The 22,119-nt window shown below is 58.3% G+C and overlaps 1 protein-coding gene across 1 annotated transcript; it reads right to left on the bottom strand.

The window, feature by feature from the left end:
* Window positions 1-1,843: 1,843 nt before the first annotated feature.
* Window positions 1,844-21,105, bottom strand: LOC308050233 (myosin-6; the record flags this gene model as incomplete). Its single annotated transcript, XM_080360246.1, has 38 exons — window positions 1,844-1,864; window positions 1,949-2,083; window positions 3,242-3,337; window positions 5,428-5,703; window positions 5,806-5,931; window positions 6,176-6,379; window positions 6,459-6,767; window positions 6,849-6,973; window positions 7,056-7,221; window positions 7,298-7,481; window positions 8,253-8,449; window positions 9,165-9,283; window positions 9,379-9,505; window positions 9,594-9,983; window positions 10,584-10,674; window positions 10,750-10,895; window positions 10,988-11,164; window positions 11,346-11,588; window positions 11,676-11,804; window positions 11,924-12,050; window positions 12,137-12,273; window positions 12,530-12,653; window positions 12,738-12,855; window positions 12,940-13,027; window positions 13,144-13,217; window positions 13,302-13,611; window positions 13,748-13,918; window positions 14,214-14,482; window positions 14,589-14,727; window positions 15,849-15,952; window positions 16,112-16,210; window positions 16,451-16,514; window positions 17,013-17,105; window positions 17,189-17,297; window positions 17,377-17,404; window positions 17,597-17,753; window positions 18,761-18,904; window positions 20,914-21,105. 38 exons carry the CDS (start codon window positions 21,103-21,105, stop codon window positions 1,844-1,846), a joined length of 5,808 nt encoding a protein of 1,935 aa, XP_080216372.1.
* Between the last annotated feature and the right edge of the window lie 1,014 nt (window positions 21,106-22,119).

Consider the following 22,119-nt stretch of genomic DNA (forward strand, 5'->3'; position numbering starts at 1 on the left):
GGGTGTTTAGGGTCTCTATGGGTGTCTAGGGTTTCTATGGGTCCCTATGGATCTCTATGGGTCCCTATGGGTCTCTATGACCCTATGGGTCTCTGTGGGTCTATATGTGTTTCTATGGTCTCTATGGTCTCAGTGGTCCCTATGAGTCTCTATGGTTCCCTATGGTCTCTATGGGTCTCTATGGGTCTCTATGGTCTCTATGGTCTCTATCATCTCTATGGGTCTCTATGGGTCTCTGTGTTCTCCATGGGCCTCTATGGGTCTCTATGGTCTCTATGGGTCTCCATGGGTCTCTATGGGTGTCTAGGGTTTCTATGGGTCCCTATGGTTCTCTATGCCCCCCCATGGGTCTCTATGGGTGTCTATATGTGTCTATGGTCTCTGTGGTCCCTATGGGTGTCTATGGTCTCTGTGGTCTCTGTGGTCCCTATGGGTGTCTATGGTCTCTGTGGGTCTCTATGTTCTCTATGGTCTTTGTGCTCTCTACGATCTCTACTGCCTGTATAGGTCTCTATGATCTCTATGGTCTCTATGCTCCCTATGGGTCTCTATGGCCCCCATGGGTCTCTATGGGTCTCTATATGTGTCTATGGTCTCTATGGTCTCTGTGGTCTCTATGAGTCTCTATGGTCTCTATGGTTCTCTATGGTCTCTATGGGTGTCTATGGTCTCTGTGGTCCCTATGGGTGTCTATGGTCTCTGTGGGTCTCTATGGTCTCTATGGGTGTCTATGGTCTCTACGGGTCTCCATGGCTCTCTGTGGATGTCTAGGGTCTCTATGGGTGTCTAGGGTTTCTATGGGTCCCTATGGATCTCTATGGGTCCCTATGGTTCTCTATGGCCCCCATGGGTCTCTATGGGTTTCTATGTGTGTCTATGGTCTCTATGGTCTCAGTGGTCCCGATGAGTCCCTATGGTCTCTATGGTTCTCTATGGTCTCTATGGTCTCTATGGGTGTCTATGGTCTCTATGGGTCTCTATGGTCTCTGTGGGTCTCTATGGTCTCTGTGGGTCTCTATGGTCTCTATGGGTGTCTATGGTCTCTGTGGTCCCTATGGGTGCCTATGGTCTCTGTGGGCCTCTATGGTCTCTATGGTCTTTACGGTCTCTACTGCCTGTATAGGTCTCTATGATCTCTATGGTCTCTATGCTCCCTATGGGTCTCTATGGTCTCCATGGGTCTCTATAGGGAACTTGGGCTTATTGTGGTCAGTGCCTGTTTAACTTCTGAGTGTTTTGTGTTCGTGGTGCTGTCCTCACGTACAGCACGAGGAACCAGATTTCTGGTGTAAAACGTGTGAATATGTGATTTTCCAGATTTTCAAGGTGCCTGTTACCCCACTGGGGCTTTCACTGCAACTCAGTAAAAGCCAGGACTAACTTTTCTTCATATATGTCTTTATTTTTCCATAGTGCCTTTTTTTTGGGGGGGTTGTTTTATACCTGTGATATGAGTATTCCTTGTGTCCTACTGGTTTTCCTTCTCCCACAGACCTCGTGTGGATCCAGGCTCCCACTTTACATAAACTCCATAGAGAAATGAGCAGGAGTCCCAGGCTTTGGTCCCTTTGGACCTGGGACTCCACTATCTCCTGCCTACGATGGCCACGGCTGACACTGCTGCTTCTCCGTGGTCACGGCATTTTTGGGAGGTGGACGAGAAGACATTGTGTCCCTCCACCACTCCCGGGCGCCTGGGTCCCTCCAGTCCTTGTTAATTACTCAATTAACTACTTCTACATTGCTAGACCCCCATCTTGGATGGGGGAGGGTGGCGGTGGGGGCACTCGTGGTGGTGCTGGGGTCATTCGTGGTGGTGCTGGGGTCATTCATGGTGCTGGGGTCATTCCTCATCATGAAGCTTCTGGGGTGGGAGAGAAGATGAGGAAGGTGAGGGGGTCATTGTGGGGCAGCCGTGGGGCAGCCATGGGGTGGGGGAAGGTCCCACCTTGGCCCCGATGTCCCGGCTCTTGGCCCGCAGCTTGTTGACCTGGGACTCAGCCATGTCGGCTCGTTCCTCCGCCTCGTCCAGCTCGTGCTGAGCTTTGCGGAACTTGGCCAGGTTGGTGTTGGCCTGTTCCTCCTGGGCGGTGGGGTGTGCTGGGTGTCAGCGGAGCTGCCGCCCACCCAGCTATTCCACCATCCTCCCCCTTCCACCCATCCAACCATCTGCTCAACCCTCCAACAAACCTTCTGTCTGCTCAGCCACCCAACCAACGTTCATCTATCCAACCACCCATCTCACCTTCCACCCATCCAACCATCCACTCAACCCTCCAACAGACCTTCTGTCTGCTCAGCCACCCAACCAACATTCATCTATCCAACCATCTTCTCAACCCTCCAACCAACCTTCTATCTACTCAGCCACCCAACCAACATCCATCTATCCAACCACCCATCTCAACTTCCACCCATCCAACCATCTACTCAACCCTCCAACAAACCTTCTGTCTACTCAGCCACCCAACCAACATTCATCTATCCAACCACCTACTCACCACCCATCTCACCTTCCACCCATCCAACCACCTACTCAACCCTCCAACCAACCTTCTATCTACTCAGCCACCCAACCAACATTCATCTATCCAACCACCTACTCAACCACCCATCTCACCTTCTACCCATCCAACCATCTGCTCAACCCTCCAACAAACCTTCTATCAGCCACCCAACCAGCATTCATCTATCCAACCACCTACTCACCACCCATCTCACCTTCCATCCATCCAACCACCTACTCAACCCTCCAACCAACCTTCTGTCTACTCAGCCACCCAACCAACATTCATCTATCCAACCACCTACTCACCACCCATCTCACCTTCCACCCATCCAACCATCTGCTCAACCCTCCAACCAACCTTCTATCTACTCAGCCACCCAACCAACATTCATCTATCCAACCACCTACTCACCACCCATCTCATCTTCCACCCATCCAACCATCTGCTCAACCCTCCAAACAACCTTCTGTCTGCTCAGCCACCCAACCAACGTTCATCTATTCAACCATCTGCTCAACCCTCCAACCAACCTTCTATCTACTCAGCCACCCAACCAACATTCATCCATCCAACCACCTACTCACCACCCATCTCAACTTCCACCCATCCAACCATCTGCTCAAAAACTATCCATCCACCCTTATTGGTCCATCTGACCCACCTCCCGCCCTCCTGTCCCATCACCCACGCGTCCATCCCTTCCCTCCTCCCCCCCCGGCTCTGGCACCCACCGCCTCCTCCGCCTGCCGCTTGTAGGCCTTGACTTTCATCTGCAGCTTGTCCACCAGGTCCTGCAGCCGCAGCAGGTTCTTCTTGTCCTCCTCCGTCTGCGGGGAGCAGAGACAGGCTGAACATTGACCCCAAACCCCACCTCTCCCAGGCTCAATGTACTCGCCGTGCCTCAGTTTCCCTGCCTGGCTGAGCTGTGGTCCACCTTCCCCATGACCCTGTGGGGTCAGTTGTGTTTTGGGTCACCCCACAGCAATGGGTGAGGTCTGTGTTTCTTGTGTCCTGTTCCTGTACACATATGGAGGCAACATATGGCAGCAGATGTGCCAGGGAGGGTCAGTGGGACATGAGGAGAAGGTTCTTCACCCAGAGGTGCTGGACACTGAACAGGCTCCCAGGGAGGTGTCACAGCCCCAACCTGACAGTGTTCAAGAGACTGGACACCGTCCTCAGACACACGGGGTGACCTGTGGGGTGTCCTGTGCGGGGACAGGAGCTGCATCAATCCTTGTGAGTCCCTTCCAACTCAGGACCTTCTATGAAGCATTCTATGGAACAGGCGATGTCCTGTGTCAGCCACATCCCTACAGCCACCAGCTCCGTGTCCTGGGTTGCCACGTTCCTGTGGCCACCAGGTCACCTTTCCGGGGGCAACAGTCCCTACAGCCACCAGGTCAACATTCTGGGTCACCCGTGTCCCTGTGGCCACCAGGTCAACTTTCTGGGTCCTCTGTGTCCCTCCAACCACAGGTCAATATTCTGGGTCACCCATGTCCCTGTGGCCACCAGGTCAACCTTCTAGGTCACCCACATCCTTACAGCCACCAGGTCAATGTTCTAAGTCAACCATGTCCCTGTAGCCACCAGGTCAACCTTCTGGGTCCCCTGTGTCCAACCACAGGTCAATATTCTGGGTCACTGATGTCCCTGTGGCCACCAGATCAAACTTCTGGGTCCCCTGTGTCCCTCCAACCACAGGTCAATATTCTGGGTCAACCATCTCCCTGTGGCCACCAGGTCACCATGTCCTATCTACATGGACACAGGGGAAGCAGGTGATGTTCTGGGCCATCCTTGTCCCAGTGGCCACCAGGTCAACCTTCTGGGTCACTCACATCCTTACAGCCACCAGGTCCATGTTCTGAGTCAACCATGTCCCTGTGGCCACCAGGTCAACCTTCTGGGTCCCCTGTGTCCCTCCCAACCACAGGTCAATATTCTGGGTCAACCATGTCCCTGTGGCCACCAGGTCAACCATGTCCTATCTACATGGACACAGGGCAAGCAGGTGATGTTCTGGGCCATCCTTGCCCCTGTGGCCACCAGGGTCACCCATGTCCCTACAGCCACCAGGTCAACCATGTCCTATCTACATGGACACAGGGGAAGCCAGTGATGTTCTAGGTCATCCTTGCCCCAGTGGCCACCAGGTCAACCTTCTGGGTCCCCTGTGTCCCTCCAACCACAGGTCAATATTCTGGATCAACCATGTCCCTCTGGCATCAGATCAAACTTCTGGGTCCCCTGTCTCCTTCCAACCACAGATCAACATTCTGGGTCACCCATGTCCCTGTGGCCACCAGGTCAACCTTCTGGGTCACCCACATCCTAACAGCCACCAGGTCAATGTTCTGAGTCAGCCATGTCCCTGTGGCCACCAGGTCAACATTCTGGGTCCCCTGTGTCCCTCCAACCACAGGTCAATATTCTGGATCAACCATGTCCCTGTGGCCACCAGGTGAACCGTGTTCTATACACATGGACACAGGGGAAGCAGGTGATGTTCTAGGCCATCCTTGCCCCTGTGGCCACCAGGTCAACCTTCTGGGTCACTCACATCCTTACAGACACCAGGTCCATGTTCTGGGTCAACCATGTCCCTGTGGCCACCAGGTCAACCTTCTGGGTCCCCTGTGTCCCTCCAACCACAGGTCAGCATTATGGGTCAACCATGTCCCTGTGGCCACCAGGTCAACCATGTCCTATCTACATGGGCACAGGGGAAGCAGGTGATGTTCTAGGTTATCCTTGCCCCTGTGGCCACCAGGTCAACCATGTCCTATCTACATGAACACAGGGCAGTGGGCGACATTCTAGGTTGTCCCTGTCCCTGTGGCCACCAGCTCTGCCATGTTCTAGGTCACGCCATGGGGCTGGATGGAGGCGGGACGGGCTGCGGTGGCCGCACCTGGTAGCTGAGCTCCTTGACGCGCCGCTCGGACTTGCGGAGGCCCTTGACGCTCTCGGCATTGCGCTTCTGCTCGGCCTCCAGCTCGTTCTCCAGCTCCCTCACGCGGGTCTCCAGCTTCTGCAGCTGCTTCTTGCCCCCCTTGAGGGCCAACTGCTCGGCCTCATCCAGCCGGAGCTGCAGGTCCTTGATGGTCTGCTCCATGTTCTTCTTCATCCGCTCCAGGTGAGCGCTGGTGTCCTGTTCCTTCTTCAGCTCCTCTGCCATCATGGCCGCCTGCCCCAGGGGAGAAGCAACCAGAGAAGAAGGTCCAAGCTATGTTCTCCATCGCACTGTGGTGGAAGGTGTCCTAGATATTGGTTCCACCACAGCACTCACATCAGTGATGGCTTTCTTGGCCTTCTCCTCAGCATTCCTGCACTCCTGGATGGCCTCTTCCACCTCCGTCTGCAACTGGGAGATGTCCGCCTCCATCTTCTTCTTTTGGTTGATGAGACTGGTGTTCTGGAAGAGAAGACCACAGGCATCACGGGGGTCCATCCGGAGACAGGAGCTGTGCGGCGGGGGACTCGGTGGCTGGGTTGTCACTGCGGAGCGGCAGCTCTTGGAGGGGATTTGGGCCAGGACGTATCTCAGGGGCTTGGCCAAGGTGGGACTGCGACATGGGGTTTCCACACCATTCTGTGCCGTTCTCCAGCGGGACCTTCTAGGTGACACAAGGGAGAATTGTCCACCAGGGTGTCCTCACCTGCGAATGAAGCAGCTGGACCCTCTCGCTGGCCTCGATCAGCTCCTGCTCAGCCAGCTTTCGGGCCCTCTCCGTCTGTTCCACCACGGCCCGCAGCTCCTCCAGCTCCGACTGCAGGAGGTTGTTCCTCCTCTCCACGATGGCGATGTTCTCCTTCAGGTCCTCGTTGGCCCGCACCACGTCATCCAGCTGCAGTTGGGTGTCCTGGTGGGACAACGGGGATGGACCTCAGCCAGCAGGTCCACGGGGCCGGGAGGACCTCATGGAGGTGGGTCTGTGTCACCTTGAGGTGAGTCTGGGCGCCCTTCAGGTGGGACTGCGCCTCCGCCGCCACGCGGTTGGCATGGCCGAGCTGGATCTCCATCTCGTTGAGATCGCCCTCCATCTTCTTCTTCAGTCTCAGGGCCTCGTTGCGGCTCCGGGTCTCGGCGTCCAGCGAGGTCTGCAGGGAGTCCACCACCCGCAGGTGGTTCCGCTTGGCCTGCTCCATCTCCTCGTCCTTCTCGGCCAGCTTGCGCTCGTAGTCCGCTTTGACCTGGTTGAACTCCAGCTGGGCCCTCAAGATCTTCCCCTCCTCGTGCTCCAGAGACGCCTGGGATGGGGACACAGGGGACACTGAGGACTGCAGAGACCAGGAGAACGTGGGGGTGCGTGGGGACGTGGCTTGGCTCACCTCAGCCTCCTCCAGAGCAGCTTGGAGCTCCAGCTTCTCAGCATCCAGCTGCTTCCGGACCTTCTCCAGCTCATGGATGGTCTTGTGGCCGGCACCCAGCTGCTCCGTGAGGTCCGAGATCTCCTCTGCCCACGTGAGACCCCATCAGACCACATGGAAGGTGGTGGAGGACAAGCAAGTGGACATGGGGGAGGCCCACGGTCTCACCTTGGAGGTTCTTGTTCTCCCTCTTGAAGGTCTCCAGGTGCTCAAGCGACTCCTCATAGGCGTTCTTCAGCTTGAAGAGCTCGGTGCTGAGGGACCTGGCCTCCTTCTGCGAGGCCTCCAGCTCCGTCTGCGACTCCTCGAACTTCTGCTTCCACTCCGCCACAATCTGGGGGCCAAGCGAGTGGTCACCCTGCCACCGTGTGTCCCCATCTCCTGCCCACCCCACCACTGCACGCTCCCACCTTGTCGAAGTTCCTCTGTTTCTTGTCCAAGGCAGCAGCAGCTGCGTTCGACCGCTCCACGTCCGCCATCAGGTCCTCAATCTCGTTCTGCAGCCGGTGCTTGGTCTTCTCCAGGGAGGAGCACTTGGCATTGACAGCCTCCACCACCTCCTCTGCCTCCTGCAGCCGCTGGGCCAGCTTCTTCCTGCCCCGGGGGACAACCAAGACACCCGGTCGTGGTGACCCATGGACCAAACGGGCCAACTGGACCTTCTTCCACCCTGAGGTTGCCAAGACGCTGCTGTTTCTCCTCTACCATCTCCACGTCCCTCAGCCTTCTCCAGATCCTTCTATGGCTGTGGCGTCTCCACTATCCCCTTCTCCACAGCAGCCACCCCAGCACATGGGATGGCCTATGGGGTGGAGGGGTCTCCTCATAGGTCCACACTTCAAGGTCCAAGGGGTTCTCCAATCCCAAACCCCATCAAGGTTGCCCTTGGGCAGGACAGTGACCTTCTCCTGCAAGTGTCCTCCAGGGTGGCCTGAACACTTGGATGATCTCATGGTGTTCCCACCTTAGGGACACGTTTGTCCATCCCCCCAATGACTTCTGAGGGTCACGGATGGTCTAGGTTACTCAACACAGGTTCTAGGTTCCCATCTTAGGGACATGTTTGTCCATCCCCCCAATGACTTACGAGGGTCATGGATGGTCTAGGTTACTCAACACAGGTTCTAGGTTCCCACCTTAGGGAGACGTTTGTCCATCCCCCCAATGACTTATGGAGGTCATGGATGGTCTAGGTTACTCAAAACAAGTTCTAGGTCCCCAACTTGGGCTCTAGATCTACCAAGCATGAAAAAACCCAACATCCTGCATGGTGGTTGCTTGAGGGAAGGGGGGAGGTAGTGACTAGCAAGGTCGAGCGGGTTCCACCACCCACGGGAGAACCTCAGCACCCATGAGATGACTCACTTGGCCTCCTCCAGCTCCTCGGTGCGCTGGATGGCGTCTGTCTCGTACTTGGTCCTCCACTGCGCCACCTCAGAGTTGGCCTTGGAGAGTGACCGCTGCAGCTCCGCCTTGGCCTCCGTCTCCTCCTCGTACTGCTCCCGCAGCAGGTCGCAGTCGTGCCGCGCCGACTGCAGCGCATGGGCCAGCGCATTCTTGGCCTGGAAGGGGCAAGGAGAAGGTAAGAGCATTGGGTCCGTGTCACCTTGAGCTATCTTGAGGTCTTCCAACTCAGTACGTGATGTTTCTCAGCCCAGCTTTCTCTAGCCCGTCCCAACCCAACCTCAACACCTCTCGACACACCCAAACACCTTTAGGCTGAGCCAGTGTGACTTCACCTGGGCCAGCCCCACTCGGGCACCTATAGAGCAGCCCAACCGCCTCCCAGTCAACCTGCTCAGCCCAACCCACTCACTGTCAGACCAGCACAGCCCAACTCAAGCACCTTTAGAGGGAACCACCCTTAGATGGAACCACCTTTAGATGGAACCACCTTTAGATGGAACCACCCTTAGCTGGAATCACCCTTAGCTGGAATCACCCTTAGCTGGAACCACCTTTAGCTGGAACCACCTTTAGAAGGAACCACCTTTAGAAGGAACCACCTTTAGAAGGAACCACCTTTAGATAGAACCACCCCTAGCTGAAACCACCTTTAGAAGGAAGCACTCTTAGCTGGAACCATCCTTAGATAGAACCACCCTTAGCTGGAACCACCTTTAGATAGAACCACCCTTAGCTGGAACCACCCAATCCAACCAGCCTGAACTTGACCCCTTTTTGGTGCCACCACCATGAGGGCGCAGGAGACCTTGTGCCCTGACCCTCCTGGAGAACTCCAGACCACCGTGGTCTTAGCCGCCCCACGACCCTCACCTTCATCTCCTCCTCTAGCTGCCTTTTCAGGTCCTCCATCTGCTGGGTGTAGGACTGCTTGCCCCTGGTGAGCTGGGAGATGAGCGCCTCCTTCTCCTCCAGCTGGCGGGACAGCTCTCCTGCAGAGGTGGGGAAGGTCTCGAGGGGCGGGACAGGGGGCGCACAGGCGGGGCGGGGGTGAGGATGGGGAGTGCTGGGGGTCGGGGGCTCCCACCATTCTCGGTCTGGAGTTTGGCCCGTTGGGTGCTGGTGTCGTTGAGGACTCGTTGGGTCTCCTCCAGCTTAGCGCGGTGCTCGGCCATCTGGTCCTCCATGGTGCGGGAGACCTTCTCCATGCCCACCTGGGAGCCGCAAAACATGGAGGGGAGCGATGACACAAGAGGCTGGTGGCCTTGGTGGAGCTGAGATGTCTGCCTTGTCCTCCCCCACCTTGGCCTTGATCAGCTGCTCCACGTTGGAGCTGAGGTCGTCCAGCTCCAGCTTGAGCTCGCTCTTCTCCTTCTCCAGCTTCTGCTTGACGCGCTGCAGGTTGTCGAGCTGCTCGCTGAGCTCGGCCACGCTGTCCGCGTGCTTCTTGCGCAGCGCGGCCGCCGTGGCCTCGTGCTGCAGCGTCGCCTCCTCCAGGTCCCGCCGCATCTTCTGGAACTCGGCCTCCCGCTTCTTGTTGAGCTCGACCTGCACCGAGGTGGCTCCTCCCGCCTCCTCCAGCCGCTCGCTCAGCTCCTCCAGCTCCCGCGACAGCTCCGAGCGCAGCTTCTCCACCTTGGCCCTGCCCGTGCGCTCCGCCTCCAGCTCCTCCTCCAGCTCCTCGATCCGCGCCTGCGACGGGGACCGGGACGGGATGGGGATGGGGACGGGGATGGGGATGGGATGGGGACGGGGATGGGGATGGGGACAGGGATGGGGATGGGGACAGGGATGGGGACGGGGACAGGGATGGGGACGGGGATGGGGACGGGAACGGGGATGGGGACGGGAACGGGGATGGGGACAGGGACGGGGACAGGGACGGGGACGGGGATGGGGACAGGGATGGGGACAGGGATGGGGACAGGACAGGGACATGGATGGGGACAGGAATGGGGATGGGGACGGGGATGGGGACAGGGACGGGAATGGGGACGGGGACGGGGACAGGGACAGGGATGGGGACAGGGACATGGATGGGGACAGGAATGGGGACGGGGATGGGGACAGGGACATGGATGGGGACAGGGACAGGGACGGGGACGGGGACAGGGATGGGGACAGGACAGGGACATGGATGGGGACAGGGACATGGATGGGGACAGGAATGGGGACGGGGACGGGGACAGGGACGGGGATGGGGACGGGGACAGGGACAGCGGTGTCGTCGCCCGGGTTGTCTCTGCCCAGCTCACCCGCCCAGCCCACCCATGCTCAGGCCGCATCCCCCACCTGCAGCTCTTTCAGCTTCTTCTGCAGCTGCAGCGCCAGCGCCTGCTCGTCCTCGATCTTGCTGCTCTGCAGGTGCATCTCGAAGTCCTTCCTGCGGGAGGGAGGGCGGCGCTGAGCTCCCGCCCGCGCCCCCGCCGGCCCGCGATGGCGCAGGGCCCAGCCTCACTTCTTGAGCTTCTCCTCCAGCTGCTGCTTGTCGTTCTCCAGATCCATGATGTTCTCCTGGGTCAGCTTCAAGTCACCTTCCAGTTTCCTCTTGGCCCGTTCCAGGTCCATCCGGATCTTCTTCTCCTGTTCTAGGGACCCTTCGAGCTGTGTGGAAACACAGAAACAGGGAGAAACCTCACGTTTTCATCACCTCTGCCCCACGAAGTTCCTCGCTATTGGCGCTGTCCCACACTCACGTCATCCACTTGCTGTTCCAGTTTGACTTTGGCTTTTGTCAAGGTGTTGACCTTGTCTTCCTCAGCCTGCAGGTCATCCAGCGCTTGCTGATGAGCTTCCTGAAGGGCCTTCTTCTCCTTCGTCAGCTTGGCGATGGTCTCATCCAGCCCGGCCATCTCCTCTGTGAGGTTCTTGACCTGCGGGATGACCATGAGGCCTCCAGCTCGGTGCCAGAGGTAGAGTAGAGCTGGGGAGACTCTTGGCCATGGCCAGTGAGGCCACTTCAATGCAGAACCGGGTCGTCTTGATATAGTTGGTTTGGGCTCAACCAACCTTCGGTCTCCTCATCTGGAGTATGAGGCGTCTCCCCACCCTCACCTTGTTCTCAGTGGCGTGTTTCTCCTTCTCCACCTTGGCCAGCGTCAGCTCCAAGTCGTCGATGTCCTTCTTGAGCTCCGAGCACTCATCCTCCAGCTTCCTCTTCTTGGCTGTGAGCTCAGCGTTCATCTCCTCCTCATCCTCCAGCCGCTCTGTCAGCTCCTTCACCTTGGCCTCCAGCTGGATCTTGTTCTTGATCAGCTGGTCGCAGCGCTCCTCAGCATCGTTGAGGTTGTCCTGCTCCTGTGTTGGGGTGGTGGGTGAAGTGGGGTGCCCCGCTGGGGGTGGTCGTTACCTCCTTTACGTGGGTTTGGGGGAGATGTCACTCACGGCCTGCACTTGGAGCTGAAGGTCGTTCTTCTCCTGTAGCATGGAGACCATCTTCTCCTCCAGCTCCTTCCGCCGCGACTCGGACTTCTCCAGGGCCTCCTTCAGCCGCCCAAACTCCTCCTTCATGGTCTGCACCAGCGCCCAACGAGACCAACGACAATGTCCAATCCCCCCATCCGTCAACCCCACTCAACACGTGCCATTGGTTGTCCCAACCCACCCGCCCCTCGTCCCGTCCTCTTCATCACCTGCATCTCCTTCTCTGTCTCCGCGCTCTTCAACAAGGGCTTGATCTTGAAGTAGAGCTTCATCCAAGGCCAGTTCTTCACCCCCATGAAGGCCCTGATGTTCCACTGGATCACCAGGAGCGCGTCCCTGTGATGGGGACACAGATGTTGCCAGCGCGTGGATGTGGTGGCCCACCGGAGGTCCCGCTCCCGAGGGGACACCCCTCGTCTCACCGGCGCTCCAGGATCTTCTTGAACTCGATGCGCATGAGCTGCCCCCGCGCCTGAGCCTGGATGCGGGTGATGATGCGGGAGAGGCGCTCATCCCGCATCTCCTCCAGCAGCCCCAGCAGCCCGGCCTTGAAGAAGACCTGATGGAGAACGGGGTGGGTGAGGAGGACATGGGTTGGCTGGGGAAGGGTTGGGCGGAAGGATCAGTGGACAGACGGAGGGACGGACGGGTTGGCAGATATGGAAGGATGGAGGGGGCAGTCGACGGGCAGGTGCACAGTGAGGTCCATGAGGTCCACAAGTCCTCCTGGATGGTGGGACCGCAGGGTCAACGAGACCTCCTGGACCGTGGGACCGTGGGGTGCGTGGTGGGGCCACAAGGAACAGAGACCTCACCTTGGTGTGCCCGAACTTGTACTGGTTGTGGTCAATGTCAAGGGACCCCAGGAGCTTCTCGGCGCCTTTGCGGCTGTCGATGAACTGCCCCTCGGGGATGGCCGTGGGGTTCAGGATGCGGTACCTGGCGACCACAGAGGACAGGACACCCCAAAGTCAGCCCTGGTGGGGTCGTTCGCCCCCTCCCACGTCTTCCCCCCGTCCCTACCGCTGCCGGAAGTCCCCATAGAGGATGCGGTTGGGGAAGCCCTTGCGGCAGATGCGGATCCCCTCCAGCACCCCGTTGCAGCGGAGCTGGTGCATCACCAACGGGTTGTCCATCACACCTGGGGGATGGGGGGGTTAAAGGGGTGGGGTCAGCCCCAAGCCACACCCACAACCCACCTCTCTGTCCCCCCGGCTCTTCTCACCCGGCTCCTTCCGCTCGTTGGGCACGAGGCAGCGCACGAAGTGCGGGTGGGTGGTCTTGAGGTTGGCCATCAGCTTGTTAAGGTTCTCCTGGGGAGGAGAGAGAGGCTGACCAATGGGAAGGCAGGGATGGCGTGGGGTGGTGGAACCTCCGCGTGGGAGGTTGTCCTCCCTTTGCCCCACGGCGGGTGTCCCGTGTCCCTCACCCGGTGCAGGGCAGACACGGTCTGGAAGGAGGAACCTTTCTTCTTGGCTCCCTTCCCCTTCCCTCCATCACCACCTGGGGACAAGAGGGGTGGGGTGAGACAGGGGACAAGGCTCTTGTGGGAAAGTGTCTTCTCCATCCATCCATCCATCCACCCACCGGCATCTGCCCCAGCGTAGTTGGAGAAGAGGTTGGCCAACAGCTTGAGGGCTGACTTCTGGTAGAGCCCCACCACTGTCTCATTGAGGGGGTCCTTGTTCTTCTCCAGCCACCCGATGATGTTGTAGTCCACTGTGCCGGCATAGTGGGTGAGGGAGAAGTGGGCCTCTGTCTTGCCCTTGATGTTGCGTGGCTTCCCAAAGTTGGCTGACTTGCCCAGGTGGTTGTCATAGAGCTTGGCCTTGAAGGTCATGTCTGAGGCCTTGGGGAACATGCACTCCTCCTCCAGGATGGACATGATCCCCATGGGCTGCGGAGAAGAAGACCTTGTTGGCCTCGGGGGACACCAAGTACCACCCAACCAGCCGCCCTCAAGGTCCCTGGGAAGCACCGGCTGGGAGGATCCTCCCCCAGGAGCCCCCGCAGCCCCCAGCAGGACGTGGTACCTTCTCAATGAGGTCAATGCAGGCCTGGAGGTCCATGCCGAAGTCAATGAACTCCCACTCGATCCCCTCCTTCTTGTACTCCTCCTGCTCCAGCACGAACATGTGGTGGTTGAAGAACTGCTGCAGCTTCTCGTTGGTGAAGTTGATGCAGAGCTGCTCGAAACTGTTGAACTGAGGAGGGAGAGGACGGACAGCAGGGTCAAGGCTACGCCCATTGGGGTCAACTCAGCACCCGCTGGGCTCAACTGAACTCAATAAGCCCAATGGGATCAATGGAGTCAAGTCAACACCCAGTGGGGTCAACATAACGCCCAATGGAATCAACAGCGTCAACTGGACACTCAATGGGGTCAAGACGATGCCCGAAGAGGCCAACTTTCCACCAAAGGTTAAGGAGGTTCACTCAGCACCCATCTGGCTCAACTCAACCCCCGAGAGCACCATTGCAACCACCCACGGGCCTTACATCAAAGATCTCAAACCCAGCGATGTCCAGGACGCCGATGAAGTACTGACGCGGCTGCTTGGTGTCCAGCGAGTTGTTGATCCTCACCACCATCCAATTGAACATCTTCTCGTAGACGGCCTTGGCCAAGGCCCCGATGGAGTAGTAGACCTGCTGGACATTCTGCCCCTTGGTGACGTACTCGTTGCCCACCTTCACGCGGGGGTGACACAGCCCCTTGAGGAGATCGGCCGAGTTCAGTCCCATCAAGTAGGCCGACTTGTCAGCATCTGCAGAGCGCGGGGAGGAAGACACGTGGTCAGGTCCCACCTCACCAGCTGCTTGGGGAGAGATTGGTGGCACCCAAACCTGCGTCCCCCCCATCTCTGCACCCACCTTCGGTGCCGTCGGGCTCTGCCTGCTCCTCCCGTTGCTTCTGCTTGAACTTCATGTTGCCAAAATGCATGATGGCACCTGTCAGCTTGTAGACGCCGGTCTTCTCCTCGGCGGTGAAGCCCAGGACATCGAAAGCGCTCTGGGGGACAGGGGATGGGACGTGGTTAGAGAGGACATTGCCACCCCACCACGGAGCTGAGGGCACAGCCAGCTGCTGGTCACCATGTGTGTCCCTCTGCCCAGCCTGCCCATCCAACCGTGGACTCATCTACCCATGGATTCATCCATCCATGGACTCATCTACCCATGGATTCATCCATCCGTGGACTCATCTACCCATGGATTCATCCATCCGTGGACTCATCTACCTATGAATTCATCCATCCGTGGACGCATCTACCCATGGATTCATCCATCCATGGGCTCACTCATCTACCCATGGATTCATCCATCTATGGACTCATCTACCCATGGATTCATCCATCCGTGGACTCATCTACCCATGGATTCATCCATCCGTGGACTCGTCTACCTATGAATTCATCCATCCGTGGACGCATCTACCCATGGATTCATCCATCCGTGAACTCATCTACCCATGGATTCATCCATCCATGGATTCATCCATCCATGGACTCATCTACCCATGGACTCATCCATCCGTGGACTCATCTACCCATGGATTCATCCATTCATGCACTCACCTACCCGTGGATTCATCCATCCATGGACTCATCTACCTATGGATTCATCCATCCATGGACTCATCTACCCATGGATTCATCCATCCGTGGACTCATCTACCCATGGATTCATCCATCCTTGGACTCATCTACCCATGGATTCATCCATCCGTGGACTCGGACTCATCTACCCATGGATTCATCCATCTGTGGGCTCATCTACCCATGGATTCATCCATCCATGGACTCATCTACCCATGGATTCATCCATCTGTGGACTCACCTCTTCATGGATTTATCCATCCATCAGAGCACTGTCCATCAGAGGACTCTCATCCACCCATGGACTTATCCATCCACCCATCCATGAGCTCATCCATCCATCCATGGGCTCATCTATTCATGGATCCACCCGTCCTTCAGAGGACTCATCCGCCCATGGACTCATCCATCCATTCATCCATCCATCCATCCGTCCATCCATCCGTCCATCCGTCTTCTATCATCCCCCCTCTCCTCCCACGGCTCCTCCTTCTCCTCGGCCACGAGGTGTCCCCCTGCCTGTCCCGCTGCTCACATCGGTTGCCAACAGCTCTTCTGAGTCGTCGATGGAGGCCACAGTCACCTCTCCTTGGGAGACGTAGCTGTAGTCGTAGGGGTTGTTGGTGATGAGCAGCATCTCTGGATCGTGGTGGCCGAGGATGGAGACAAAAACTGAGCATTTCCAGCAGCCAAACAGCCCCAAATTGTCCCCAAATCACCCCAAGTGGGGGACAAGCAGAGAAGGAGAGGAAGGAGAAGACCCAACAGCAACCACAGGGTTAACTCTTCCCAACTCACCCAGCAGCTCCGGCTTCTTGTTGGAGAGGATCTGGTAGAAGATGTGGTAGTTCCTCTCAGCCTTGAGCTGGAAGATGACACGGGACTTCTCCAAGAGGTCTGGGGGTGGGAACGGAGACAAGGTGGGTCAAGGGTGGGGTGAGGAGATGGGTGGAGACATGGAGACATGAGATGGATGGATGAGGAGATGGAGACACCAAGAGATGGAGAAGGGCGGTTGGATGGATGGTGGGATGAGGAGATGGAGGGACGGACAGCTGGATGGACAGACGGACAGACAGGTGGGTGGGTGCATGATGGACAACCAGACGTCATCTGATGGACCCTCAATGCACTCACAGGTCTCGATGTCGGCCGACGCCAACTTCCCCGTGGCCCCAAAATGGATCCGGATGAACTTCCCCTGGGAGAGCAGCAGGTGGAGGTGGAGATGGTGGAGGTGGAGGTGGAGATGGAGGTGGAGATGGAGGTGGAGGTGGAGGTGGAGGTGGAGATGGAGGTGGAGATGGAGGTGGAGATGGAGGTGGAGATGGAGGTGGAGGTGGAGGTGGAGGTGGAGGTGGAGGTGGAGGTGGAGGTGGAGGTGGAGGTGGAGATGGAAGTGGAGGTGGAGGTGGAGGTGGAGGTGGAGGTGGAGGTGGAGATGGAGGTGGAGGTGGAGGTGGAGGTGGAGATGGAGGTGGAGGTGGAGGTGGAGATGGAGGTGGAGGTGGAGGTGGAGGTGGAGGTGGAGATGGAGGTGGAGGTGGAGATGGAGGTGGAGGTGGAGGTGGAGATGGAGGTGGAGATGGAGGTGGAGATGGAGGTAGAGGTGGAGGTGGAGGTGGAGGTGGCCGTGGCCACCTGCCCCATAGGCCCCACCCCCCACACCTGCCCCACAGGCCCCGCCCCCTCCACTCACGAATCGGGAGGAGTTGTCGTTGCGGACGGTCTTGGCGTTGCCGAAGGCCTCCAAGGCGGGGTTGGCCTGAATGATCTGGTCCTCCAGGGTGCCCTGAGAGGGTGGGACAATGCGTGTGGCCACCATGGGAGGAAGGTCACCACTGAGGGCTGAGGGGGTGTGGCCCGAGGCCTCACCTTGCTGCTATTGGCCACCTCCTTCTTGCGGTCGCCAATGGCGGCGATGCTGGCGAAGTACTGGATGACCCTCTTGGTGTTGACCGTCTTCCCCGCACCGGATTCTCCGCTGGGGACAACCGGGAGATGTTGGAGAACGTCATGGTGGCTTCTCCATCCCACCCCACTGGTGTGGGGCAGCGACTTACGTGATGAGGATGGACTGGTTCTCACGGTCTGCCAGGAGAGAGATGGGACGACATTGGGGGAGATGTTGTGATCTTGGGGTTCACCCTCCTCCAGGTGAGGAGGGATGAAGGTGGAGATGTTTGGGATCGTGGATGGGATTCTCCGTCCTCTAGGTGAGGACCAGCTCTAGGTCAGGACCCATTGTTGGGGTGGGATGTGGGTGCCAGCAGAGGTCCCTACCCGTCAGCATGTTCTGGTACGCGTTGTCCGAGACGGAGAAGATGTGGGGCGGAGCTTCGCTGCGCTTCTTGCCCCGGTAGGCGGCCACCACCTCGGCGTTGTAGACGGGCAACCACTTGTAGGGGTTGACGGTCACACAGAAGAGCCCTGAGTAGGTCTGGACACGGGGCAGGTGGGTCAGAACCAGGACGTCCTGCCTCACCAGGAGGGGCTGGGTGGCCCAAAGGGGTCCAGCGATGGGACATCATGGGGCTGGGTGGGCCAAAGGGTCCAGGGATGGGACATCTTGGGGCTGGGTGGCCCAAGGGGTCCAGGGATGGGACATGGTGCGTCTGGGTGGCCCAAGGGGTCCAGGGATCAGACATCTTGGGTATGGGCGGCCCAATGGGGTCCAGGGATGGGACATGGTGGGTCTGGGTGGCCCAAGGGGTCCAGGGATTGGACATGTTGGGTCTGGGTGGCCCAAGGGGTCCAGGGATCAGACATCTTGGGTCTGGGTGGCCCAAGGGGTCCAGGGATCAGACATCTTGGGTCTGGGTGGCCCAAGGGGTCCAGGGATGGGACATGGTGGGTCTGGGCGGCCCAAGGGGTCCAGAGATGGGACATCTTGGGTCTGGGTGGTCAAAGGATCCAGGGATTGGACATATTGGGCCTTGGTGGCCTCATGGGGTCCAGAGATCAGACATCTTGGGTCTGGGTGGCCCAAGGGGTCCAGGGATGGGACATGTTGGGTCTGGGTGGCCCAAGAGGTCCAGGGATGGGACATGGTGGGCCTTGGTGGCCTCATGGGGTCCAGAGATGGGACATCTTGGGTCTGTGCGGTCGAAGGGGTCCAGGGATGGGACATGGTGGGGCTGGGTGGCCCAAAGGGTCCAGGGATTGGACATCTTGGGGCTGGGTGGCCTCACGGGGTCCAGGGATGGGACATCTTGGGTCTGGGTGGCCCAACGGTGCTGGGGCAGGGCCACCAGGTTCTAGGTGCCCCAAAATCCATGGAGAACCCACCCAGGTTCTAGGTGCCCCATAGACCCTTCTGGAGGTCCATCCACTCCTAGTGAACCTCAAGAGCTTCAGGGCAGCACCATCAGCTTCCAGCCATCCCATAGATGGGGGGCAGACCCCGCCCACCTCCCATGTGCCCCAGGGGCTAGTGGGAAGGCTCACGTAGATCATCCAGGAGGCGTAGCGCTCCTTGAGGTTGTAGAGCACCGCGGGCTCGTGCAGGAAGGTCAGCATGGCCATGTCCTCAATCTTGTCGAACTTGGGTGGGTTCTGCTGGTGGACATCGGCCTCCTTCACCGTCACCGTCTGCAGAAGGACATGAGGGGACAGTTGGGGGTGCCCCAGGGCGGGGGGAGCTCCCACGTGTGGTGGGGGTGGGCTGGGGGCGGGGCTTCCTCGACAGGTGGGGGATCTCCCATGGTTGGGTTGGGGGAGCTCCAGTGGTTTAGGGGATCTCCAGTGGGTTGGGTTGGAGGATCTGCAATGGGTTGGGGGATCTCCAGTGAGTTGGGTTGAGTGATCTCTCATGGGTTGAGGGTCCTCCAATGGGTTGGGGGATCTCCCATGGTTGGGTTGGGGGAGCTCCAGTGGGTTGGGTTGGGGGATCTCTCATGGGTTGAGGGTCCTCCAATGGGTTTGGGGATCTCCCGTGGTTGGGTTGGGGGAGCTCCAGTGGGTTGGGGGATCTCCAATGGGTTGGGTTGGGGGATTTCTCATGGGTTGAGGGTCCTCCAATGGGTTGGGTTGGGGGATTTCTCATGGGTTGAGGGTCCTCCAATGGGTTGGGGGATCTCCCGTGGTTGGGTTGGGGGATCTCCAATGGGTTGGGTTGGGGGATCTTTCATGGGTTGAGGGTCCTCCAATGGGTTGGGGGATCTACCATGGTTGGGTTGGGGGGTCTCCAATGGGTTGGATTGGGGGGCTCCTCATGGGTTGAGGTTTCTCCAATGGGTTGAGGAATCTCCCATGGTTGGTTGGGGGATCTCCAGTGAGTTGGGCTGAGGGATCTCTCATGGGCTGAGGGTTCTCCAACAGGTTGGGGGATCTCCCATGGTTGGTTGGGGGATCTCCAATGGGTTGGGGGATCTCCAATGGGTTGGGGGATCTCCCATGGTTGGGTTGGGGGTTCTCCAATGGGTTGGGGGATCTCCCATGGTTGGGTTGGGGGTTCTCCAATGGGTTGAGGGATCTCCAATGGGTTGAGGGATCTCCAGTGAGTTGGGTTGGGGGATCTCTCATGGGTTGAAGGTTCTCCAGTGGGTTGGGGGATCTCCCATGGTTGGGTTGGGAGATCTCCAATGGGTTGGGTTGAGGGATCTCTCATGGGTTGAGGGTTTTTCCAATGGGTTGGGGGATCTCCCATGGTTGGGTTGGGGGATCTCCAGTGGGTTGGGGGGCCCCTAATGGGTTGAGGGTTCTCCAATGGGTTGGGGGATCTCCCATGGTTGGTTGGGGGATCTCCAGTGGGTTGGGGGATCTCCAATGGGTTGGGTTGGGGGATCTCCAGTAGGTTGGGTTGGGGGAGCTCCAGTGGGTTGGGGGATCTCCAGTGAGTTGGGTTGAGGGATCTCCAATGGGTTGAGGGTTCTCCAACGGGTTGGGGGATCTCCAATGGTTTGGGGGATCTCCAATGGGTTGGGTTGGGGGATCTCCAATGGGTTGGGGAATCTCCAATGGGTTGGGTTGGGGGATCTCCAATGGGTTGGGGAATCTCCAATGGGTTGGGCTGGGGGATCTCCAGTGGGTTGGGTTGGGGGATCTCCAGTGGGTTGGGTTGGGGGATCTCCAGTGGGTTGAGGGGCCCCTCATGGGTTGAGGGTTCTCCAATGGGTTGGGGGATCTCCCATGGTTGGTTGGGGGATCTCCAATGGGTTGGGGGATCTCCAGTGGGTTGGGCTGGAGGATCTCCCATGGTTGGGTTGGGGGTTCTCCAGTGGGTTGGGGCCCATCCCACTCCATCATTAGCCCCTCCCTCTCCCCATTAACCCCCCATTACCCCTCCCCCTTCCCATTAACCCCTCCCCATTAACCCCACCCCCTCCCCATTGGTCCGTCCCCTATTAATCACTCCCCCATTAACCCCCCTCCCCCACCAGCTCCTCTCCCATTTCCCCACCCCCTTTCCATTAACCCCTCCCCCATTAGCCCCTCCCTCCTCCCCATTGGCCCCTCCTCCATCAATGCCAACCCCTCCCCATCAGCCCCTCCCCCATTAACACCCCTCCTATCAGCCCCTCCCCCCTCTCCATTATCCCCTCCTCCCTCCTCACCAGCCCCTCCCCCATTGACTCCACCCCCACCAGCCCCTCCCCCACCTCCCCCAGCTCGGTCTCCACGGTCACGTGTCCCTGGTCCCGCCCCCGCACGCGCCCGCGCACGAACTCCATGCGGGGGTGGGGCACGAAGCACTCGGTGCGGGGGTCGAACGGCCGAGTCTGCGCCGCCAAGCGCTCGCGCTCCCCCGGGCGCAGGAACGGCGCCGCGGCTCCCAGCGCTGCCTCCGACATCCTGGGGACATCATATACACATAGACACCATAGACACCCATAGAGACACATAGAGACCATAGAGACCATAGAGACACATAGACACCCATAGAGACACATAGAGACCATAGAGACCATAGAGACACATAGAGACCCACAGACACCCACAGACACCCATAGCCCTGCACCAAGCGCTCGCGCTCCCCCGGGCGCAGGAACGGCGCCGCGGCACCCAGCACTGCCTCCGACATCCTATAGAGACATCATATAGACATAGAGACACATAGACACCCATAGACACCCACAGACACCCATAGAGACACATAGAGACACATAGAGACACATAGAGACCCATAGAGACCCATAGAGACACATAGAGACACATAGAGACACATAGACACCCATAGAGATCCATAGAGACCCACAGACACCCATAGACACACATAGAGACTCATAGACACACACAGAGACCCATAGACACCCATAGACACCCATAGACACCCATAGAGACACATAGAGACCCATAGAGACCCATAGACACACATAGAGACCATAGACACACACAGAGACCCATAGAGACCCATAGACACACATAGAGACCCATAGAGACCCATAGACACACATAGACACCCATAGAGACCCATAGACACCCATAGACACACATAGAGACCCATAGAGACCCATAGGCACACATAGACACCCATAGAGACCCATAGACACCCATAGAGACCCATAGAGACACACAGACACCCATAGACACCCATAGAGACCCACAGACACCCATAGACCCATAGACATCCATAAAGACCCATAGAGACCCATAGACATCCATAGAGACCCATAGAGACACATAGAGACACATAGACACCCATAGACACCCACAGACACCCACAGACACCCATAGACACCCACAGACCCACATAGAGACCTGCAGACACCGACAGACACCCACAGACACCCACAGACACCCACAGACGCACATAGAGACCTGCAGACACCCACAGACACCCACAGACACCCACAGACACCCACAGA

The sequence above is a fragment of the Nesoenas mayeri genome (genome assembly GCF_963082525.1).
Source record: "Nesoenas mayeri genome assembly, chromosome: 27".
Taxonomy (NCBI): domain Eukaryota; kingdom Metazoa; phylum Chordata; class Aves; order Columbiformes; family Columbidae; genus Nesoenas; species Nesoenas mayeri.